Source organism: Triticum urartu, chromosome 7A (genome assembly GCF_056163025.1).
Source record: "Triticum urartu cultivar PI428250 chromosome 7A, HENAU_Tu73, whole genome shotgun sequence".
NCBI classification, from domain to species: Eukaryota; Viridiplantae; Streptophyta; class Magnoliopsida; order Poales; family Poaceae; genus Triticum; species Triticum urartu.
This window is the reverse complement of record NC_141879.1, coordinates 70,549,807-70,569,690: the sequence shown is the minus strand read 5'-3', so window position 1 is coordinate 70,569,690 and position 19,884 is coordinate 70,549,807. Positions and strand designations below refer to the sequence as shown.

At 45.0% G+C, this 19,884-nt stretch overlaps 2 protein-coding genes across 3 annotated transcripts; both read right to left on the bottom strand.

The window, feature by feature from the left end:
• Positions 1 to 451: 451 nt before the first annotated feature.
• LOC125521810 (uncharacterized) lies at positions 452 to 13,542 on the bottom strand. 2 transcript variants are annotated; one of them, XM_087533157.1, is made up of 6 exons: positions 13,230 to 13,542; positions 12,510 to 12,611; positions 12,250 to 12,412; positions 12,116 to 12,174; positions 11,747 to 11,951; positions 452 to 762 (listed from the first exon to the last, which is right to left on the bottom strand). In XM_087533157.1, exons 1-6 carry the CDS (start codon positions 13,536 to 13,538, stop codon positions 701 to 703), a joined length of 900 nt encoding a protein of 299 aa, XP_087389283.1. In that variant the 5' UTR covers positions 13,539 to 13,542; the 3' UTR covers positions 452 to 700. The 2 variants fall into 2 exon arrangements, with proteins under 2 accessions (XP_087389283.1, XP_048542832.2); XM_048686875.2 differs by lacking the exon at positions 452 to 762 and adding an exon at positions 5,290 to 6,010.
• Positions 1,541 to 2,550, bottom strand: LOC125521811 (uncharacterized). The gene is made up of 2 exons (XM_048686876.2): positions 2,398 to 2,550; positions 1,541 to 2,202 (listed from the first exon to the last, which is right to left on the bottom strand). Exons 1-2 carry the CDS (start codon positions 2,439 to 2,441, stop codon positions 1,647 to 1,649), a joined length of 600 nt encoding a protein of 199 aa, XP_048542833.2. The 5' UTR covers positions 2,442 to 2,550; the 3' UTR covers positions 1,541 to 1,646.
• Positions 13,543 to 19,884: the final 6,342 nt, after the last annotated feature.

The following is a 19,884-nucleotide window of genomic DNA, read 5'->3' as shown; positions in this document are numbered from 1 at the left end:
AATATATGTGAATGCGACATGGAAACGAGGTATAAAAATTCCGTTTTCTCATAACCACCAAAAGGATGAGTTGGCTTTTCATCCATGAGCTTTATTTTAATGATTAATGTTCCGTGGAAGAAAAGGCGAGAATGAACTTTATAGCCACCTGCTCAGTTGGTGGACCATGGTCCTCAGACATACCAAGCTAAATGATGTCTGAAAGTATGTATGGCAAATGCCCTGATGGAAGTAAACAGCATGACAACAAGATGATTTGATTTTCCATATCTTTGCACAGTCCGTTTACATTTTTCAAATAAGTTACCAACAACATGTGAAAAAGAAGGGCAAATCTTATGTTTTCTAGGTACACACGTTTTTCATGCTTTGGTGTTCCTTCTTCTTGGTTTCAATGAGTTCTAACAGTGTGCATTGAGACCAGATTTATTTCAATTTAAGAGGCAACAAGTTCCAGATTATACCATTCTTAATTATGTGCTAACACACAAAATTCCCCAAGTATATCATTTAGTCCTGTCACTAAGTTACTGTCAATGGAAAGCCCATTTTGCCGCCTGTTTTAGCACATTGAAGCCCTTCCATAACAACCTTAGGTTGGACATCCTCCTGCAGCTATGGTGCACCCTGCTGCAGGTTTCCTGTAGGAGATTATATTTTAAATCTTTTTTTTACAAAGCTGTCCATATTCTCCGTGACTTCAATTTTTAGTTTGAAGCGAAAGAGAAGGAAGGATGATAATCCAGCATCCACCGGCCAACTCTACAATATTTGGGAAGCATAATATTAGGTACTTGGCGCAATGTACAAGTATGATTTAACATGCAAAAAAGAAGAAGATACAAGTATGATAAAACACCATTATTGTTTATTTTACTTTTCTACATAGAAACACGTTTGTTCCCTCAAATTTTAACCATGGATGATGATTCAGAATTTATAACACGAATATAAATATGTGAATTTTATTAACTCCTTCATGTACACGTAGAAGTTGTTTTTAGTAATATCTTTTAGAGACATAATCCTTACACTGTGTATATACATGTACTTCAAAAGTACGACATAAAGGAATTTCCATAGTTGCTCTCTAATTTTTAGAAATCAATAAAAATAGTTAAGAGAAAGATCAAAACAGATTAACAATATATTATAAGGCAAGTGAGAGTTGAGATAAAATATTTTTAAAGTGTACAACGTAATGGTGTCCAATGTGCTACAACATGACATGTCTTCATCGACTGTACAATTAATTATTATTTACAATGTTGCAAATTACCAGCCATAAAAATATATACATTCATTTATTATATGTATGGATCCAAAAGATAGGCCATGTCTCAAAAAACTGTGTTAGAAGACATGCATTCCAGTGGTACATGTAGCAATCCCAAACAGATTCTAACAATTCAATTGGCATAGATGAAGCAATATCATCCCGTGAGTAATGCTTAAATAATTACAAGTCAACAGAGAGATAAGAATAAAAAACATAGTCACAATGCATACATATATCGCTCAATCAAGGTGACTATTGTAGTAAATATTCCATGCCAAATCATAAGTATAACTCGATACTTCAAAGACGTATTTATGAAGTTTTTTCGCCATTTCTTACTAGCCCGTGCGAATGCACGGGTAGACGACTAGTTTAACTTAGTAATGCAGATGTCCAGATGAACCTCCTTGGAGTCCCCATGCACATTGTTGGAGGTCAAATAATACCATGCATCTTCCATGTCCACATCGGCGGGAAGGTCCCATCTCGGCAGAGTCCAAGTCAGCTTGATGTAGCCAGTGTCGCCGCCCACGTACCTCTGAGGGGTAGTAATAGTGAGCACGCACCCGTACATCGGCCTCGTGTCAGTGTCAGTGTCAGCGGCGTTGCCCCTGACGCACACTACAGAGATGTGGCGGCGGCCTGCGCGGGCCTTGCCGATGGCCAGGATCAAGAGGAAGACGCTGCCGTCCTCCTCTGAGACTAGCAGGCGGCGCTGATCCTCCAGCGACTCCGGCACGGTGAACGGGTAGCACGTCTTGTACTTGATGTTCTTCGCCAAGGGCCAGTAGTGATCGCCGCACGCCTGCGTCAGGTGATGCACGATGTGTGCCGGCGAGCCCCAAAACGGCATCGGGCACTCATAGCAGTAGACGAAGGGCTCCTTGGAGGCATCGACCAGGCCGTCCATGAAACGGGAGTGGCTGTAGGGGACGTTCCGCCAGTTGAATATATGAGTAAGTTACTACGAGATTTCTACAAAATAAATTATGGCGGCTATAACAGAGATTAAACTAATCATGTGGACTAGCATAGTAGATAAACAGATCGAATCTAGGACACAGACTAGAAACATGAATTCTACCATGATTTCAAACAGGAAGGACAGAAACACATACGGTGCAACGGGAGCAACACCATTGTCGTTGAGGTTGTCGCCCATATCGTTGAGGAAGAGGTTGCCGAGGTCGGGGAAGAAGTCATCGTCGGTGAAGTCGTCGCTGCTAGCAGTCGCGAGAGTGCGCTCCCCAAATTTCAACAGCGCCTGCCGAATGGAGCGCAGGAGGGAATGGCTGTAGGGGACGTTGCGGCCGCCGAATGGAGCGTAGGAGTAGCCCACGAAGCAGTAGATGGTGCTCCTCCCTAGTCTCTATTCTTATCTCTATCTCTACTACTCTTCTTTGTTTTTTATAATATACTAGTTGTACGTAGTTGTTAAATCGAATAGTACTGCACCGTCCACTGCACGCCCGGCTGAACACGCCTCCTTGCCTCCATCAAACCCCTCCGTTAAACCCGCATGCAAACCGAGAAACCTACTCCGGCCCGCGGGAAGAAATTTGCCGGTTGCCGTTGGAGAATAATAGAGTCACGTCCAATCCATTTGAGTTAATTGCGTGTATGATTCTCCCTCTATAAAAAGTTAATTGCATCCTTAATCTTGTATTCTAAGTACTCTGTGGGTTCCACTGTCAGTACAGTGCATGTGACTTGCAAGCTAGCTACAGATTCGTACAGAAAGTTAAAAAGAAACAAATCCATGACTTGCAGGATTGGAGTTAGCACCGATGGAGGTTCATAGTCGTTCCACGCTCGGGCATTGAAGTTTGTAACTATTTTATATTAGAACATACTACTCCTCCGGTGCTAGTAGTAGAGCAGAGTCCTACTCCACTACTACTCTACTCAAGCAAGTTAGGGCATAGTAGCAGGTACTGTAGGGAGTACTAGTACTGTGATCACTCAAGCAAGTTGTCTGACTTTGATATGACCCTATGCTGCTGGTATGTGTCTCGTAAGTCAAGCGGCGTGCTATAGTCATCATCACCTGTCCACTTCCCGCAACACATATTCGCTTCTCCATCTTTGTCCGCTCTTCCATCCCCGCTAAGGAGCCTCCCCCCTCGTCCAATCTTCCATCCCTGCTAAGGTGCCTCCTCCCTCGTCCGAAACCCAAGCACTAACAATGGTAGAACCGAGTAGCGTCCGCTGAAAGAGTGGCTGGAATTCGCTCCCCATAGAGGTAATCAAGCTCATTGTTTTGCATGTGGACAATCTCAGTACAATGCCGCTTGCCGCGTGCTCGTCGGGGCTGTACTATTTACTCAAAGCCCTCAGGCCGGAGCTTTTTAAGCCAGCTCCTTGCTTGTTAATGCCGCCTGATCTTCAGAAACGGCATGTCACGCAGCATAACGATCGTAGGGTGGCGAGCATCAACCCCCTTGACTGCGATCCGATCCCCGTCACCCTCAACTACATTAACAGTATGTACTGGGTCGGCATGAACACGTCTTGGATGGTGCTCGTCGACGGTCGCGGTAGCTGGATGCTCGTGGAGGTCTACACTCGGCGATTGATCCCCCTTCCTTCGATTAACACTGCACTGCTTTGGCACCGCGGCCCAGAATACTCGGAATCTTATAGTAGCCAACATGATACCAAGTTTGATTTGCTCAAGGTTGTAATCTGCCAAGTGCCCACAAGATCTGCGAATTATAAAGACTTCAGGCTAATTGCGTTCTTCAACCGTGGTCTCGCCTATCTGATAGGTCACTGCGGTAAGTGGATAAATCTGCACGTCCATCGCAGGATCATACATCCTCCATGGTTCTCTGATGCCATTGAACACAAGGGCTTCATTTACGTTGTCGACTCCTTCTATGGCTGGACGTATTGCTGGCCTACTCCAGTCATCGCTACAAACGGCTGTTACATCAGTATGTTACTTTCCTATGATATCATGATGGCTTGCTTATATTACTGTCAACATTTACTGAAAAAATATTCATACTCATAACATGCTGTTCTTAAGATTGACTACATCAAGAGCCCTTTTTTATTTGACTCCAACTTTTTTTTCAGGATTATTTGACTCCAACTTGATATGATGTTGTAGGCCGCCTGGTGTCCCTACCCTTCCTAATCCCAAAACCTTTGAAAGAAAAGCGGCATGGCAGTTGCAGGTGGTTCCTGGCATGATCAGACGACGACGAACGATTGATAATCGTTCGCACATACCGGACGTGTTGTTTCGCGGAATACAATCACAGTCATTGCAAGGTCTTTGAGCAAGATCCCAGCTTCTCTGGGCCTTCAGGAATTTTTGACTGGAGATTGGTAAGTCGTCTTGGTACACGCTCTCTGTTTGTCGGACTGAATTATCTGATTAACTAGGAGATAACCGACGATAAGGATCATGATGGCAGCACGGTTTCGTTCATCAGGCAAAACTGTGTGTACACATCGTACCATGCGTCTCTGCATGCACCATACCCTGATATGTGCCACCACGCTCTGCAGCCCAAAGTAGGAGAGAGGGTCGCAAATATCAGACTTCGACCTGCTGGCTAGAGTTTCCCCCGTCAGGCACCCATCTGGTTCAAGCCGTCAGCCAATCTCCACAGCTTAATAAATAGTAACGTCTAACTGAGCCAGTTAGTTAGATGTGTACACTTGGTGTAGTAGGATCTTTATTTAGTTTGATGCATACACTTGTTCTTTTTTGGTAGCCCTTTTGTAATGATAGCTGATGTTTGGTTTGGAAGAGAGAATTGCGTCTTCACTCTTCTGGCCTGCTTACTGCTTCTGTTGCACCCCAGCTCTGGTTGCTGCTGCTGCTGCTGTTTTCAATGTACAATCAGTAGTATATTTCGTCTGTTGATTGAATAAATGTGTTGTTAGAACGACAAACACAATGTTTTGGAAGTCGTTGCACGGTTCGATCCTTTAGTGCCCCGTATCATACGTAGCGCATACTATTTTTCGTATAGAACACATTTTGCACTTGTTGATAACATGCAGCCCACTGATGAAGGCCCAATAGAGAAGCCCATAATTAACTGGAAGGGAGGCTCTCACATGAATCCGACCCAGGTACATGGTCATGGTCCCCTAAACATAAATAAGTAAATAAATAAAGCTAAATGCTCATGCACCAGATCTTTCAATTCACGATTTAACAGGTCACGGTCCATTTTTATTTTTCAATAAGAATATCCAACCCAGCCCAGCACATTGGCGACAGCACTTTATCCTCCGCCTTGGTGCGCTCTCCGCGGCGCCGCCGTCCGGCCCTGTCAACATAGTTTTTTTTGAAACGGTCCCTGTCAACATAGTGAATCGGGAGAGGACTGTAGTTGTGAGTATGACAGTACGGACCCACCAGGTCCACTCCCGAACACAAGCAAGCGCCTATTTTATTACTCAGATGAACCGCTCTTTTTTACTCTAATCCACCCTACTGATATTTGGGACCCACATCATTTTTAACGTATAGTCAATTAACGACAGAATTGCACAACTTTTTTTAGTAGTAATTCGGAGGAGCAGGCTATAAACTGGGTTGTGCGGTCTCTGTGGCCCGTCTAACAACATGACCAGCCTAGCAGTTTTTTCTTTGAGAAAATAGGTAGCCCAATATTTCTTTTTGAAGAATACCCAAGCTAGGCCTATTTGTTTTCTCCGACTTATTAGGCTGCAAGTCTTTCAAGACAAGGAGGGATGCATTCTGGCCTGGCCAAAAAGTATGGTTAGTGTCTGTTAAAAGTAATATCAAAAGGGGTTGAAAATCTATTATATAACTACAATAAGAGCAAAATAAGCCATCACATTCATCCACAGAGATTAAATGATCCAGGCCATCAATTTTTTGATCTAAACGGCTGAGATTTAAAGATATTACGTTACATACAAATTTGCATATGGGAAATCTGTCACGTACATGTACGATGGAATAATGCAATCATGATCGTGTGGATGAGAAGCACACGTACAGGCTAAATAAATAATATTCCTGAGAAAAAAAGGCATGTACTAAGTGTTTGTTATAGAATTTTAATAGAAGAGGAAAAAGAAGCCAGCCACGTTACGCTTAGACCTTACAATCAGAATCCACTCGCAAAGAAAAAAACAATGAAAGATGGTTCCGTATCCAATACTATCACCCTGTCAAACCAACGGTCAATGATTGATTTTGAGTGGACACTATCGATGCAAGGAATTAGGAGAGAGAGAAATAGAAAAATCATTTAGTTGGATGATGTGTGTGGCCACAAGGGACTGTTTGGGCTGGCTATACGGGCACAATTAACGCTAAATACATTGACATATTAAATAGCTTCCATAAAAATAATAAATAGGTCTGGGCATTTTGTGTGTACGGAGCAGTACAACAACGTTTTGAGCAACAATAAATTTATAAAAGGAGACTAAACTACAAAATCTTATATGTAAATGTTTCATGCATTGTATTAAGAATAAATTAGTGATTGCAAAACTCTATCAGAAGAATGACTTTTGTAATTTTTACACTGTAAAAAGTGTTCTTTTTAATGAAAATTTGCACATGCTCTCATGGGCCGAACATGTACATACTCCTTCCGTCTCAGTTTACAAGTCCTACGCGTATACCTAGGTTGCCAATTTTATCACCATAATATAAACTATATAACACAAAACTTATACCGTTTGAAAATAGAACATCTAAAGTTTATATTGATATATTTTTTGTAATACCCTGTAAACTGACGACCTAGGGGTACGCGCACGCCCTGTAAACTGAGAGAGAGGGAGCATGCGAATTACTATAACAGCAGGGGAAACCTTTTTCAACACGTCATAGCTTCTCTTCTCTAGACCGCTTCAAAAATACAGTAACATGCATATATTAAGACATCCTAGGTAGAATAGATAGAATCCATGCGAGTGGTCATTATGCCTAATACACAACAAAATTGAAATAATGTGCATATGTTTGGCCCGAAAATAAGTATTGCTGCAAATATTTTGAATGCAATACATGTGAAAGTGGCATATGATACGAACGGATTAAATATTATCAGCAAAAGATGTAAGAAACTATTACATATGTGCTAAAGAAAAGAAACTGATGATAGGAGCGAGTGAAATGGAATTTATAGAAAGTACATTAATATTGTTTGCGAAAATATTTCTGTTTGATATATGTGAGAGGCTATGACAGTATACTAAATATGACATGAATTTCAAATGTGCATCGACTTGCGAACGTACGGATGTACATGGTATGTAGTGCAATTAAAATGCATTTGATAATTATGTCATTCTGATAACACCCATGTCAATATACTCATCAAGCATCCGCTAGGTAAATGGATTGGTATCAACCAAGAGTCGTGTTTATAAATAAATCTAAATTTAATTTATAGCCGACAACTATATTACAATACTTGGAATAAGAGTAGTGACAAAAATGATTCATCATGTTTACAAGAGAAATTGCTTCATAAATCGAGCTATTCTTCAACATATAGATCGTGGTATTTCTTTTTAAGAAATTAGAATGCATTCTACCATCTAAACTTAGTCTCAGTTTTTCACAACAACTTCGACAACAGGTACGTAGTCAAGGCAAACAAACTATCAATACGAACTGGCATATGATCTAAGAATATGTCAATTGCTAAAATAAATATTTTCAAAGCTATGTATTGAAACCTATGTCAAAACCTAAAATAACATTTATAATAATTTATTTATGTATCTAGCCGCGCAAATGCGCGGGTAACTCCGCTAGTTCCAAAAAAATTTATAGCAAATGGGATATTAGTTTCTTTTTTTGTTTTTATTCTTCACTAATATCTTATACGTATTTCATTGGATTTAACATGACATAGTACTAATTTATTTTTAAATTTTTTTAGTATGGCTACTAATTTTTGGATTAAGAATATTTTGTTCCGCAGAAAAAATTTGCGAGTTTTCAAAATTTCTCACATATTTAGTTTTCAAAATTTCTCACATATCAAGTCTTCATATTTCTATTTTTTGGAAAAAGGGTTGTGTTAAGTCCATATTTTCTATCGATATCCCTTCTGATTTGTTGATATCTTGCAGCTATGCCAATGCCATGATCTAAGAATGGGTGTTGCCCTCACCTTTATTCTGTAAATGCCAAAGCGTCCACAACATATAAGCGACATAAATTTCAAGCTTACAGATATTACATATGTTTGATATGTCTGAGTTCAGCATATGGTAGCCCTAATGATCGCAGAACTATGAACATAAGTTATCTTTTGTTCTTTTTGTGATCAAAGCTTCAATTGAATCATTTGAGATTATCCTCCTACTTATTCAGAAATTGCATGACGTATAAGTCTAGACTGCTATTCGTCGATCCCAAGTAGGTGTTAGCCAATAGCATGCACCAGGCCAGTAGATTTGTTCACTCTAATTGGCAATCTTCTTTACATGTAGTCCTATGTGTGTGTTCTGAGGCTCTCGCATTAATTTTTTTTAAGAACAGTGATCCATGTTCGGAGTACCTGCAGGTTACAAGTTCACCTTATCCTATGTTTTACCTTAGGTGCATTCGTGGTACTAAATAGAATCGAAGAAGGTTACTGTGGATGTGGAGTATAAGCTTCAGAATTTAGCACTGTGTGTACTGCTTAGGCTAGCAGCTTCCTTTGTGTCTGTGTAGGTGGCTGGAAAGTTTATTCCAGCGATTGATGTTGCAAAGCAAAAGTTAGGGCTTTGGATAGAGATTTATTTGGGTTTACATCAATTCTGCCCGAAAAATGTTGTACTGAAGTTTGCATTGAAATGAACTGTTTTGATCAAAAACTTCCACACAGTCAACTGTATTCTGAGCAAACTATTTAAATTTTCTTCCATCAAAGAAAATAACAAAGACAATCTCAGGCTTCCTGACAGGCGCGGCGTGTTGCTGCGTCTCTGCCTGCTAGTTATTATGTATAACTGCAGAGACATCACAAATTGACCCATCACACGCATCATAGGCATGATGATAAAGGATGTTCCCTTTTCCGGAGCATATGATATAATTATGACGATCTATCATGTTGGTGTGAGGTTCACGTAAGCCCATGCAGATCGATGGACGACGTTTTTATCCCCATGATTATATAAGACAAAAAAAATCATTGATTGCTTGTATCTTCTCACGTACTCATCCATACAACACTTTTTTTAGGGGCTCATCCGTACAACACTTGGCAATTAGATTACGTGACACTTGCATTAATATTCATATATGGCCACAAACGGACAAGCCTGCAGCCAGTCGGTCTCCTAATTAGGCCAAAAGAGTTGGGTCAGTGTGATTAAAAAGGGAAAGGATAACACCTAATCAGGACAGCGAGCAAGATTTCTGTGCCACATCTGTCACTTCATTGTGATAGCTGCATCACCCTCAGATACTAAAAACCTAAAATGTGCAGGAGAAAGCAGGAAATGCTCCTCTCGTGTTCTACTGACCCCGATTCTGACTCCTGCGGGCGTCGCCGTCAGGATCGTCGAGCGAGCAGCGGCGCCTGGCCCTTGGCACGCGCTGCAGGAGTGGCTCCTCACCAGCCCTGGGTTTCTGCGGTGGCGGCCGGCAGAGGCAGATCAGGGTCTCCCCTGCCCAGACCCTGCCTTTTCATAGCCTTAGAAAATTAAGATTGTTTTAAATTTGCGATTCAAAGTTTAAATAAGCAGACGGGTTCAATTCATTTGTTATAGTACTTGCTTTTAGAATAACACGCGCACTTTGGTTAAGTTAAGAAAAATTGCGAAATGGTTAAGTTAATTAGTCAGCGTAATCAGATCCATGCCGTCATCGCCCTTGTCCAATTTTTTTCAGGTTAGTTAAACCATCGAGTTTTTTAAGAAGTAATCGGAAGATCGGAAGACATTTAACCAATGAAGATTTGGACAACTAACAACGCATTTTGGCAGTTGCTTGTTTATCTGATAGACACAGCCAGGCTCTCCGGCCAACTGGTGTCAGATTCAGCTCAGCTTCAAGAGAAAGTGGTTGATGGAAAGCCTACTCTCGTGACTTGACATTAGATTCGAATTATTTACCATTCATCTGTGCTCTTCATGTGGTCCCATGATGCGGGATGTCCGGCTATTATAAGTTACGTGGTATTGCACCTAATTAACATTGCACGATTAAGACAACCTAGCTACGTGTATATATTTCGGCCTGATAAATCAAGTGAACTAGCCAATACATTTTTTGTTAGCTTTTTAATGTGTTCATTCTGGGTCTATTTTTGTTGAGAACCTTCCAATCTATTCATTTTTGATAAATCAAGTGAACTGTCAAGGTAATATAAAGAGCACCAGAAAAAGAATTAGAGAAAAGTGCATTTTTCGTCCCTCAACTAATCGCGAAGTGTGGCTTTTGTGCCTAAACTTTTTGTTGGTGTAACCTTCGTCCCTCAACTCTTTAAGACCAGGTATAGTTACTCCCTCTTAGTGGTATTCCTCGGTCAAATCCCGGTTTTGACATGATGTGTTGTGCCTGAACCCGGTTTGAAAAAAATATAGGAAATAATGATTATATGAAAATGACAGCTTAAGAATACTAATAAGGTGATAGAAGCATGGAAAATGCACCATTAGTATGATCCTAGTTCCCTTCAGCTGCTGCAACTTCTATTTGAAGCTGCCGAAGAGTAGGATCGGTCACATTTGGGCACTGGAGGTGGGGAAGAATGAGGCGAGAAAAGGGAGGTGGCTGTCGTGGGTATGGATAGATAGGCTTTTCACATGCCCATGAGGTATCCCACAGGTATCCCCAAAGTATCCGAATTTTATTTATTTATTTGAAAAACAGAAAATAGGGAGATACATGTCCGATACGTTTTGAGAAGTATCAAAACGTATCCGAGTTTCCGATATGCCTGATACGGCAGTTTTCAGAAGTATCCGGTTAACTTAGCTTGTAGGATTCAGCATTGATCAAATATCATGATTTTACATGGTGACAAGGCTTGCAATTCCATCAGGTGCTCAAAGTATGCACGACTAAGGCAAACACATGTTGAACATAGCTTATAACCTTCCCAACTCACTTTTGGACTCAGGCTTGAAGGTTATAAGCTATGTTCAACATGTCTATGGAATTTGGATACACTCACGGAATTGGGAAAGTTATAAGCTATGCTCAACTCACTTCCGGAATGAGGTTTGAAGGTTAACCTTGAAGGTTATAATAAAATTTTTGGAAATGAGAAAGTATGCTCAAAGTACTAACTCGATGTTTTGCTCAAAGTATGCACGACTAAGTAACTAACCTACTGACTAGATGCAACTGTCTTTTTGGCAAGGTAAATGCTCTGTAGTTCACTACAGGGTGCCCCTCAATTTTCTTTTGTACCAAATGTTTACTCAAACATTCTCATTTCTCGTCTATTCTGTTAGGTACCGAGATATAGACCAAACGGATAATTAAAATTACTTGCGACAACTTACTGTATATCGGACGAAGTTGCGCCCAGTAGCGCGCTGTGAATGGAGGGCGTGGGTCGACTTCATCCATCTGAACACTACTTGGGGGATACCGCTCTGCGGAACGTGGAGGCTCTGGAGACTGTCGACCTCTCTTCCGTTTATGCTGTGGAGGCGGCAACTTCCAGAATGTGGGGAATGGCTGATTGGCAGGAATGGGCAGGGAAGGCTGCACAAAAGTAAACATCTTTTTATTAGCTACAACAATTAACTTAAGTAAACATGGATATAATACATATGCTTAATACAACATGGCAGGAAAACCTAGCGGATAATAAATGTCTTCAAGTAGCAAGTTGTACTCAGGTAGGAAAGATCTTTAGAATATTTTACCAGCTCACTAAAGCAATCGAGATCACATTTTGGTGGGACGAATGAAGTATCCACCACTCCTACATGGAAAAACAGGATGAGAAGAAGATTTTTTTTATGAGCAATCGAGATGTTCTTGATAATGTTCTTGATACCAGTTGGTGGCTTGTCTTTGATAATGTTCCTCGGCGCCCAACTGAACTCCATGTTTGGTACCTTGCCCTTGAGATGGTTAAAGGCACGGTTGGCGTCTTCAGCAGTTAGAAACTGAATATCAAAATAGTCCTCCACTTCTTCAGACCTCTTGAGACCAGCAGTCTGCAAAAAGAAATAGAAAGACAGGCTTCAGTCCAGATTCAATTATTCAAATCAATGTCCACAAATGAAGATTAAATCAAAGGAGGGGGAGACTAACCCGGCCATGAAACTTCACCATATGCTCCATATGGTCATATGTCAGACAAATCTGTGGGAAATATCTCTGAGGTCTTGCCCTCAAGGTTTCGCATGACGCCATCTAAAGAAGGAGAACGGAAAATGTCACAAAAGATTGGAACAAGTTAGCTTTGTTTCAGATGACACACAAATTTGAAGAATTCGTTACAATGTTGCCATATCAGTAGCAAAGATGGTGGAACTGAGGATGAGGACATGAATCAGATGACAATTTCTTTGATGGTACACTAAAGAAACTGCTAGCGAGTGGAGCAGTAAAAGCTGGATGCAAAACTAGGTTTCTGGAAGAAGAACCAGGCACAGTTCTTTTCAGCTTTTGATTCCAAAACTGAGTGTTGACGGTACCATTGGCGATTGCATTCACATTAAAAATAGCATTCAAATTAGCACACAGCAGAAGCAAGAAAGAACCATTGGCAGTTGCATTGAGTAATCACAATATTTTTTTTTAAACAAGCCATATTCCCTTTACAGTTGCATTGAGCATTCACAGTAACCAAAAATAATAATTTACATGTCCATTCATCCATCCATCTACGAAAAACCTAGCCCCATTGATCCATCCATCACGCAAATCATGTACTAAGCATCTGCATACATCCATCTTATCCAACTTCCATCGTTCCATGTACAGGAGAGGAACCAGAACAGAACAAAAACCGAAGGACGAGAGGCTCACCAGGAAGCGGTGCAAGAAGAGCTGCGACCGGCGGGATCGGCTCGTTGGGGACGGCGGAGGAAGGGGGTGGCCGGCGGGATGGGCGCGTCGGGGCCGTCGGGAGGGGGAGGAGGCGGGACGGATGAATGCTTGTGCCGGCGAGATGGGAGCGTGGGGCCGCGCTCGCCGGCTCCTGCGGGGTGGCGGGGATGGCGCCGGTCGTCGGAGGGAGTAGGAGAGGTACGGGCGACGCAGGGGCTGCAACCTGGCGGCGGAGGAAACCCTCGAGGGGGGGAAATCGAGCGTCGGGAGACAGAGCGGACCAGTCATTTTCTTGGGCCGGACCAATCATTTTCTTGGGCCGGACCAGTCATTTTCTTGGGCCGGACCAATCATTTTCTTGGGCCGGACCAGTCATTTTCTTGGGCCGGACCAATCATTTTCTCGGGCCGAAGGCCATTTTGTCTGCAATTTTAAGCTGAGGGATAGGCCCTTCTTTTACCTTTTTTAGGGGTTTCTTTACCTACCTACTAATAAAGTATCCAAATACTTAATCGTGCAGCTGCACAATTTCCTCGCGCTGAGCGCACGCGCTAACTGACAAGGTCTACCCGCAAAAAAAAAACTGACAAGGTCTGAAATCAACCGACCGCTTCGTTATCATTTTCTCTAAAAAAAACCTTATCCTGATCCCCTTTTCCTCGTCTCTTAGGTGGAGCAGAGGAGTTGCATCGCCGCCCAGGCGACCGTGGGGAGGCGGCGCGCCAGAGGAGCTCACCGAGCAGGTCGGTCGGGGAGCCGGAGCAGCAGCGCTATGTCAAAGGATAGCCTGTCAGTAATGTTGGCAACAATGTTGGTACCAAGGGTGAGGGACGAAGGGAACCATTTTCCTGCTCGCAGTAACGAGGCAGACCAATAGGCAAAGTTCTCGTCCATCGACGGTTACCGGGATGTCATCAACAGTAGTAACAGGGTCTTACTGACAGAGTTGTACAATCAACTGCCTCCTTATTACGCGAAAAAAATGATTCCTTCCACTGACATCTGGGGCCCACCGGTTGGGAGGCTGACCTGTGGGCCTACTATGAGTTGACGCGTACGCAGGGCTTGCCAACTTAGTCAACAAACGATTCTAGTAGCAGTAACCGTTGGATTTGAATCGAACGGTCCTGCCGCTTCTTCAATCGATGCTCTTCTTGCACCAGCCGCCCAAACCAGCGCCGGAGAGACCGCCTGCTCCTGCCTCCAGTGGCCGGCTGTGTTGCCGTTGAGGCCTCATCGCCCCCTACTACTCCCACCGCTAGCCAGGCCCTGCGGCGACGACGACAGCCTCACATCGCAGCCAAACCAGTGAACCCTCGTACTCCTCTCCGCGTGGGCATCCACTGCCGCGTCTTCCCCGGCTCCACGTCGTCCCCTTCCTAGGCCTCACCGTCGTCCACCGCCTTGGTGCTCTCGGCGCGGCGTGGTCAATGTGGTCAATGACCGACTTCCATCGGAAGAGTACTATACGTGGAGAGGCTGACAGCTGGGTCCACGGCCACAACCCAGTTTTTTTGTGATTTGCCAAGTAAGTCGCTTTGTCAGGCCTGTTGGGCTGCAAATCTTTCAAGTCGAGGAGAGCTTTCATTCGACTGGTCGAGAAAATGGCCTATCAATAATGAGAAATGGGCTGTATATTTTTAAAACACATCAAACCGACAATTAGTTTCAAATTTCTTTTTTTTTCATTTTGAGATTTTAAATTGCATTGATTTTTATGCGTGGACAATTTGTTGGATTTTATATTGATATATATTTATTTTTAAAATCAGTTTGAACGTGACTCGAAATTTCGGGATTAAAAACAATTCGGACCGCACCGAAATATGCAAAATTTCGTATAATTTTTTAACCGTGGCCACAATATGGGCTGTAATGCTAACAAAAAGAATATGTGCTCCAAAAAAACCTTAAGAATTAGCAAATGGGCTGTAAATTATTAGAAATAATGGCAGATGGGCTGTATGATGTTTTCCACAGATTTGAGGCTTTCCTAAAAAAAAGGTTGATGCACAAGCAGTGACTGTTGGATATCCATCCAACGGCCGTCGTGCTTCTTCGATCTCTGCTCTTCCTGCTCCAGCCGCTCAAACAAGCGCCGGCGGGACTGCCTGCTCTCTCCTCCCCGCGGCTGGCTGTGCTGCCGCGTAGGCCTCACCGCCCCACCGTACTCCCATCTCTGGCCTAACCATCCCTCTACTCACCCACACCTGCTGTTATTCTCCGGCGACGGCAGACGAACCAGTAAACCCTCGTACAGTCGTACCCCCCTTCGCGTGGGAAACAACTGCCGAGTCTTCCCTGGCTCCGTGTCGTTCCCTTCCTAGGCCTCGCCGTCGTCCACCGCCCTGGTGCTCTCGGTGCGGCCTGGTCAACATGGTCAACGACCGACATGCATCTGAAGTGGATTGTACGTGGAGAGGCTGACAACTGGGTCCACGGCCGCACGCAAGGAAATGCCTCCTTACTACGCGCAAAATAATGATTCCTCCACCTGACATCTGGGACCCATCGAAAGGGCCTCTGTATTTCGCGAAAAAAAGTTACCGCCGCTGACAGCTCGGACCCACCAGCTATATCTTCACACGGAAGGAAGTGCCTCCTTATTACGCACAAAAAAATGAATACTCCCCCTGCTAGCTGGGACCCAATATAGTGGGAGGCTGACTTGTGGGCCTACTAAGTTGATGGGGACAGAGGGCTTTGTCAACTTAGTCAATATGCACGATTATAGCTCCAGTGACCGTACGATGCCCATCCAACGGCCGTAGTGCTTCTTCAACCTCTGGTCTTCTTGCTCCAGCCGCCCAAACCAGCGCCAGTCGTGCCCCGTGCTCCTGCCTCCCGTGGCCGGCTGTGATGCCGCGGAGGCCTCACCGCCCCCTACTACTCCCACCGCTGGCCAGGCCATCCCTCTACTCACCCACACCCCCTGTTATTCTGCGGTGACGGTAGCCTCACACCGCAGCCAAACCAATGAACCCTCGTACTCCTCTCCGCGTGGGCATCCATTGCCGCGTCTTCCCTGGCTCTGCATCGTCCCCTTCCTAGGCCTCACTGTCGTCCACCGCCTTGGTGCTCTCGGCGCGGCGTGGTCAATGTGGTCAACGACCAACTTCCATCGGAAGAGTACTGTACATGGAGAGGCTGATAGCTGGGTCCACGATCGCAATAAGGAAGTGCCTCCTTATTACGCGCAAAATAATTATTCCTCCACCTGAGAGCGGGGACCCACCGGACGGGCCACCGTATTTCGCGAAAAAACGTTTCCCCCTGACTGCTGGGACCCACCAGCTACATCTTCGCATGCAAGGAAGTGCGTCCGGGTAAAAAAAATGATTCACCCCCTGACTGCTGGGACCCACCAGCTACATCTTCGCACGCAAGGAAGTGCCTGACAGTCGGGACCCACCTGGTCGAAACTTACGTAGCGTTGTCATTCTGGTCGCGAACGTGTACGTACATACTGGTCGATGTAGAGGCACACACGTGTTGTAGTAGAGGCGCGCACGTAGCATGTACACATATGTACAACGGCCAGGGTGCAAGAAAGTAAATACGGCCACGTACGTACATACGGGCGGGGTCTCGAATGCCTACTCGCGCATACATACGGCCAGGGCTCGTGTACATGGCTGTGTCGGAATGGAGAAACAACTCCGTCGTCATGTTCTTAGGGAGCCAACCGGCTGGGTCGGAACGGAATGTGTCGTCGTGTTCATCGGGAGGGCTTGGACGAAACAGCCGATGGAAACGAGGCCTGGCGTACCGCAGAATGGAGGAAACGGCCTTGTGTTCGACCGGCCACGGTCGAAACGGGATCCTGTTCATTGGGAGGGGTCTGGTGTACCGCAAAACGGAGCAAACGGACCTCCTACGGTCGAAACGGGGGTCCCGTTGATCGAGAGGGGTGTGGCATACCGCAAAACGGAGGAAACAGACTTGTGTTGGAGCGCTACGGTCGAAACGGGGGTCCTGTTCATCGGGAGGGGTCTGGCGTACCGCAAAACGGGACTCCACGAGATACTGTTCATCTCCACCGTCGACCCCCTCCAGCCTCCACGGGCTACAGTTCATCCACCGTCGACCTCCTCCATCCTCCACCTGCGACTGTTCATCCACGGGCTCCTGTTCATCGAGCTCTCTCCACGGGCTCCTGTTCAACCACCCCTCCACGGGCTACTATTCATCCAGCCCTCCACCATCTACTGTTCATCCTGCCCTCCACGGGGTGGTCCTGTTCATCCAGGCCTCCACGGGGTCCTGTTCATCCAGCCCCAACCGGCTTGATCGATCGGGGTCCTGTTCATCCAGAGGCAACACCACGGGGTCCTGTTCATCCACCCCACCGAGAACTGTTCATCCAAACCCCCCAGCAACGCTCACTGTTCATCCAGAGGCAACACCACGGGGTCCTGTTCATCCACCCCCACCGGGAACTATTCATCCAAACCCCCCGGCAACGCTCACTGTTCATCCAGAGGCAGCATCGACCGGCTTCAGTTAGCAGCAGTAGCGAAGGAATCGCTTGATCAGGTTCAGTTAACAGCCATCGATCGATCGCTCGGGTTCAGTAACGCGTAGCCTGCAGTGCAATCGCTCGGGTTCAGTTAGAGCCCAACGCCTCGCTCGGGTTCAGTTAGAGCCCAACGCCTCGCACCCACGCACGTGCGTGTACGAGAGAAACATGCATCGCTCGTCCCCGACCACGCACCGTAACCGAGAACACCCCAATATTTTCCTCGCCCTCGCTTCTACCACGGTTTTTTCCGTCATGGACGGACCAAAGAATGTCATGCAGCTGCGTCTCCGGCCCGCCCAGGACGAAAAGCCCATTTCCTGTCATGATTTTTTGTCATAGAAGTAGGACCCCACCACATCTATCTATGATGATGACGGGTTTTGTCACAATTATCATCATAGAAGTGTAATAAGTATGATAGAAAAAAATTCATTCGGCCCAAAATGTCACGGATGTGTCTTTTTTTGTAGTGTTTGCTGCATCACCCTTTCCTCTTCAAGGAAAAAACCAACGCAGTGCTCAAGAGGTAGCAGCCCCCACATGATCCTGGCGGAATCGCCATGACCCCGCTACACCGCCTCCCCATTGGCGCCGCCACGTGTGACCTCGCCAAGCCACCCCGCGAACCCCTACAAGCCATGCCACTTCGGCGACCCCGACTGCTAACTGTGCGTCTGTTCTTCCAACTATCGCTTCAGCTCCTGTTCATGGGGAGTGTCGTGGACTTAACACGGCAGATGCCCTAGCAAAAGGACTTAGGTGTGGAGCCATCACAACTAGGTTAGCTTCAAGAGGTTAAACAGGACAAAGGACAAAGAGAATTTACCCAGGTTCGGCCCCTCTCAACGAGGTAAAAGCCTACTCTTGCTTTAGGTTGTATTGCTTGGGTTTCAATTACCAGGGAGCGAATACGCCTGACCTAGTTCTCGATGAGTTGTTTCTTGAGTTAACCCGCCGTCGGGTCACCCCTTTATATAAAGGTTAATACCTGGTGGCTTATAGAATCACGGCCGGCTCATACAAATGTGTCCGACTCGGTATCTAACTAAGCTTGCCTTACAATACAAGTTTAAACATATGGCAGCTCACACCCGTGGGCCTCAAGTCATCCCCGGGTCTTGGGCCTTCAATAAGCTCGCTCTACGAACCCCCATCTTCATATATTCTTGGGCCTCTTCATCTTAAGCCTCCAGTCGCATGACCCGGCCCCTCCTGGCCGGTCATTCGCAGTAGTTATATCCCGAACATTAGGCCCCAAGTTGATTTCAACTTGTTCACATCAATCTTCAACACTTGTCTTTAGCAGGGTCTTCCATCGTCAACTTTCATGAACTTGTTATAAACCGCCATGACGTCAGCTCACAAAACCATGGTAACCCGCCATGACATCAGGCGCATTAATTACACGCAAACCCAGAATATCTCAACAGATTTTTTAATGAACCTCCGAAAATCGAGGCGCCCTTATAGCCATATAATCATTTTTTGGCCTCCTCGATTCCCGTGCATGCCATCTATCCACTGCCTTATAAATAGGGACGGGGGGTCCTTCTTTTTCATTTTTTACCCTGCCCCCTCATCTTCCTCTTCCTCCTCATGATGCCCTAGCAAGCCCGAGCTCCACTGCCACCGTGTTCCTCTAGCGTCCTCAACTCTGGCCACTGCATCAACCTGAGCATACCAGAAATTAGCGGCGCGCCTCCGCTGTTGATCAACATCTGTAAGTACTCCTTTTTTCCCATAACAGATCTGCATTAGGGTTTTGTTGTTCGTCGGTGTTCTTCACTGTTCTTCATTCCTCCCTTCCCAAACATGTGGTTTGATTTGGACATAATACTGAAGTTGTGCGGTAGCCATTGTAGCATCCCTTTCCAATCGCAAGTAATACCTTCTCTGAACAAAATCCCATCTGAGCATATGAGTTCTTCTGCTGCCGCCACCTTAGGTTTAAATTTTTTACTTTATTTTCTGAACTGCTGCAGATCCAAAACCATAGAACCAATCTGCAGAACTTGTTTGTCCATCACTTAGCAAAAATCCACGTATAAACCTGTAAATTTTATAGACGGCTCATAGGAAACGTTGTACTGAAAACATATAGGCGGCGTATGT

Bases quoted from the DNA above. Each gene is read 5' to 3' on its own strand.
- LOC125521811 (XM_048686876.2), bottom strand. From the start codon at position 2,441: ATGGGCGACAACCTCAACGACAATGGTGTTGCTCCCGTTGCACC. The intron at 2,203-2,397 runs GTATGTGTTTCT...CGTCCCCTACAG, and splicing joins GGTGTTGCTCCCGTTGCACC to CCACTCCCGTTTCATGGACG.
- LOC125521810 (XM_048686875.2), bottom strand. From the start codon at position 13,538: ATGACTGGTCCGCTCTGTCTCCCGACGCTCGATTTCCCCCCCTCGAGG. The intron at 12,612-13,229 runs GTGAGCCTCTCG...CTCCTTCTTTAG, and splicing joins TCTTCTTGCACCGCTTCCTG to ATGGCGTCATGCGAAACCTT. The intron at 6,011-11,746 runs GTAAGTTGTCGC...CTTTTTGGCCAG, and splicing joins GCAACTTCGTCCGATATACA to GCCAGAATGCATCCCTCCTT.